Here is a 3,568-nt window from a genome sequence, read left to right as displayed (position 1 = left end):
CCAGATTTTTGTATGGCTTCACAGCAGCTTTCCCCAAACATTATCATCATCATTCAAACATTTTGATAATTTTTTACATTTCAACTGGTTTAATAGGGCAGATTTATAAGGATAGATGCACAATATTCTCCGTGTTTGAAATGACTGTTTATAACTGCTCTAGCATTTCAGTGAAACCCAGAGTTAAAGCAGAAGTAAACATCCTTAACATCTACAGCTTTCAAAAACCATATATGTTTCTGCTGCCGTTTGCTTCAATGGAAGAGATCACAAAGACGATAAAAGGCCAGCTGGTGACGTTTTGTGGTTCTAATCGAAGGAAAATGCAATTAAGGTGCAACCAAGAGGAAATCAGATCCAGTAAAAGGAGAACATCTAAGGTGAGGTGAGCTTATTTAAGACTTTTCTGTGCACTGAGGGACAGACTTGCCCTTAGAAACAATCCTGCACGAATTGTCATAAATGAAAGAGGTGGGTTAACAAAACAGGACAATTTATCTGGTCTATTTAATGGACCAGATAAGGGTTTACCAACATGGTGCCCGCGGGCACCAAGGGGCCCTCAAGGACCACAAGGGGTGCCCTTAGAGTCTTCTAAAAATAGAACTCAGCTACGTTTGAAATTTCATTGTATTCTGTTGCTCTTCTTTTTTTTTAAAATCAGTTATAGAACATTTCATCATTTAATCATATATGGCATTTAAGCATTTATAGAGATTTCAAAATGAAAATGTCTAAAAGAAAATTAGAAATTTAAAGAAACGATAAAGATATGTATATAATGTATGAAGTTTAGGTGAAAATTGACCCTTGCAATTCACAGGTCAGTATTGGTAGCCCTTCCTGTGACTCAGTGCCCCTGAATTAGCCCTCAACTTTAAAAAGGTTGGTGACTGCTGGACTAGATCTTTTAATTTAGTATAAGAGACCTAATAAATTAATAAAACACCTATAGATGTAACCATGTTTCAATAACCTAGACGGAATGCTACAGAGATTGTAGTAGCAGATTACATTTACTCATTTATAATAATCCGAGTAACTTTTTAGACACAACAAAGGGGTATGTAGCTGTAGGTTTACTGCACTGTACCTTCTTTTTAATATTAAATTAAAGTAATGCAACTCCTGACAGGATTATCTGGGTACTCTACCAACTTTGACTCAATTCACTGAATGAAACACATTTTAACCAAAAATATTGAGACTTCAGGTTTATAAACAAGCATCACTGGTCAAAACGTATTTCCCTTTTGCTGAACCCTTTATGTTCAAACATACAGATTACACCCTGTAGATCAGTGTTTTTCAATCCTGGTCCTCAAGGCACACTGCACTGGAAAAACGATCTAGAAATAACAAAAAATGTCTTAAATTAAGTGTATTTACCCTTAATTTGAATAGGTAATTGAGATGGTTTGCCAATATAATGAATATTTTTACTCTTAAAATAAGATAATTAGATAATATGCACTTTAAATGTGGCAATGCAATTTAGTTTTCTTATTTTAAGTGTAAATTGTCTTGTTCCATTGGCAAGATGTCTCTTTTACCTCCTCAATCCAAGAACAAATACACTAATTTTAAGAAAAAATGACTTATCTAGATTTCTATTTTTTCCAGTGTGCCCTGCATGTTTTAGATGTTTCCCAGCTTTCACACACCTGTTATCAATTGATAGCAGATTATCAGGCTTTGCTGAACTGCAATCACCTGAATCAGGTTTGCTGAACCTCAGAAACATCCAAAACATGCAGAGCAGTGTGCCTTGAGGACCAGGATTGAAAAAAATACTGCTGTAGATAATGAAAACGTCTGTTTTTAGGTGTCAATGGAGATTTAGAAACATGCATTTCTTCTTCCCAATTTATTTATTTATTTTACCCTTTTATTATTCTAAATAACAGAGACTGCACATGATTTTCTACTTTTATGTACTTAATTTTTACCAATCAAACCAGATTAAAAGCATTATTCAAGAACTTCGCTAATGCTGCCTTTTTTACTTAAATTTGAAGTCATTCTTCAGACATCTACCAATTGTTTTTACTTATAAAGTACTGCTACTCTTACTGCTGCTCGTAGCAGGCAGAGATAGAAAGCTGTAGTTTTATGTGGCATCATCAGATTTTCACATATTTAGTGACTCATATTTATGAGTTAGAAGTTTTGCTCAAAAATGACAACCATGAACCTTTAATATCCACAGAAAGTTATCTGTATCAATACGATTATTGAGGCTTAATTAAAAGTTTGACTGAAATCTGATGCGTGAGGACTCACCTTCTTCCCGGTCCACTCCGCCTCCCAGTAGTAAGGGCTCCCTGCCAGGGGCTCCTTGCAGAGAACTTGCCTCCAGAAGAAGAAACGATCAGGGTGGTCAGGTGGGTTGAAGTTTTCAGCACACATGGTGACCTTATGCAAATCTTCTGACAGCTTCATGTGGCGATGCGCCGTGTTGGGGTCCATGGTAGGCTCAAAGCGAACTAACGGGAAATCAGAAAGCATCCTCAGGCAAAAGTGCTATAAAGTGTTTAATTTTTAGGAGTAAGATGGACTCACATTTTAACATATCCTCCCTCGTTTTAGGCTCTGGATTCACAAGTCTTATTGATGTCCCAGATGCTATAAAGAAATGCATAATTCCTTCATTCATTATTCAATAGCACATGTGAAATTCAAGATTTTGGATTGACTGCAAGTGAAGATACCTAGAGGTCGAGGGGGTGGGAGGGGTGGAGCGGGACCTGAAGCTTCATGTTCAAAACAGGTGAAAGAAATAAGGAAATAAAAACATAAAAACATAAATATCCAATTAAAACCAGAGCAACATCATCCCTATGCTGCTTTGTTCCAATTTTACCTTGATAATTTATTGAACCTCTAAACCTTGGAGGCTCGTGAGCTGTGAAAAAAAGAAAAAAAGAAAAATAGATTTCAACAAAAACACATTTATGAGTGATTCCAATTCCAGTCCTCTAGATCCGGTACCCTGCACATTTTAAAAACAAATAACCAGGTCGTAGGCAGGAATCTGGAAGACTTATGGGACACTAAGGAGGTCATTTAGCCATTTGATTAAAGTGCAATAAAAAACACATCTAAAAACTACAGAATGAAGGACCATGAAGGACTGGGACTGAAGATCTGATATGAAGTGTTTCAGAAACTTACAAGGAGGTGGTTGAGATGGTAAAGGTGGAGACGTGTCTATTTCTTCATAGACTAAAACAAAAGAGAGAACATTCTGTAAGAAGCAAGACTTTTAATCCTCAAACTTAAAATGAAACCTCTTTTAAAACTTAAGCATTTTCTGTGTGGCGCTGCAAGAGGAGAGGTTTCCAAACCTGAATCCTGTGTAGTGGCCTGACAGGAATGATCAGTGGGGACTGTGGTTTCTGTTTTAACAGCCACACCGTTGGGTGTTGCAGCCACAGGTTCATGACTCACTACAAAGAGAACAATGTTTTAGCTTTCCTGAGCAGGGCACCATTAGACAATGCTACAAGCATGTTAACATTTTATTCAACACTGTTATTTAAATACACAAAAATTTAAATGGATAACA

At 36.5% G+C, this 3,568-nt stretch overlaps 1 protein-coding gene across 1 annotated transcript in view; it reads right to left on the bottom strand.

Annotated features, from left to right (window-relative positions):
* LOC107102529 (tripartite motif-containing protein 16-like) overlaps positions 1–3,568 on the bottom strand; it is a 7,955-nt gene that overhangs the window by 1,191 nt on the left and 3,196 nt on the right. The window contains exons 5-10 of the mRNA XM_015401875.1: positions 3,348–3,449; positions 3,175–3,225; positions 2,864–2,905; positions 2,712–2,753; positions 2,563–2,625; positions 2,284–2,486 (exon numbers count right to left, since the gene is read on the bottom strand). Coding sequence (XP_015257361.1) covers positions 2,284–2,486; positions 2,563–2,625; positions 2,712–2,753; positions 2,864–2,905; positions 3,175–3,225; positions 3,348–3,449 — 503 coding nt within the window. The remainder of the gene's footprint in view (positions 1–2,283; positions 2,487–2,562; positions 2,626–2,711; positions 2,754–2,863; positions 2,906–3,174; positions 3,226–3,347; positions 3,450–3,568) is intronic.

This window comes from Cyprinodon variegatus, unplaced genomic scaffold (genome assembly GCF_000732505.1).
Source record: "Cyprinodon variegatus isolate N-32 unplaced genomic scaffold, C_variegatus-1.0 Scaffold33, whole genome shotgun sequence".
In the NCBI taxonomy this organism is placed as follows: domain Eukaryota; kingdom Metazoa; phylum Chordata; class Actinopteri; order Cyprinodontiformes; family Cyprinodontidae; genus Cyprinodon; species Cyprinodon variegatus.
The sequence above is the reverse complement of the archived record's forward strand: the minus strand, read 5'-3'. Positions and strand labels throughout refer to the sequence as shown.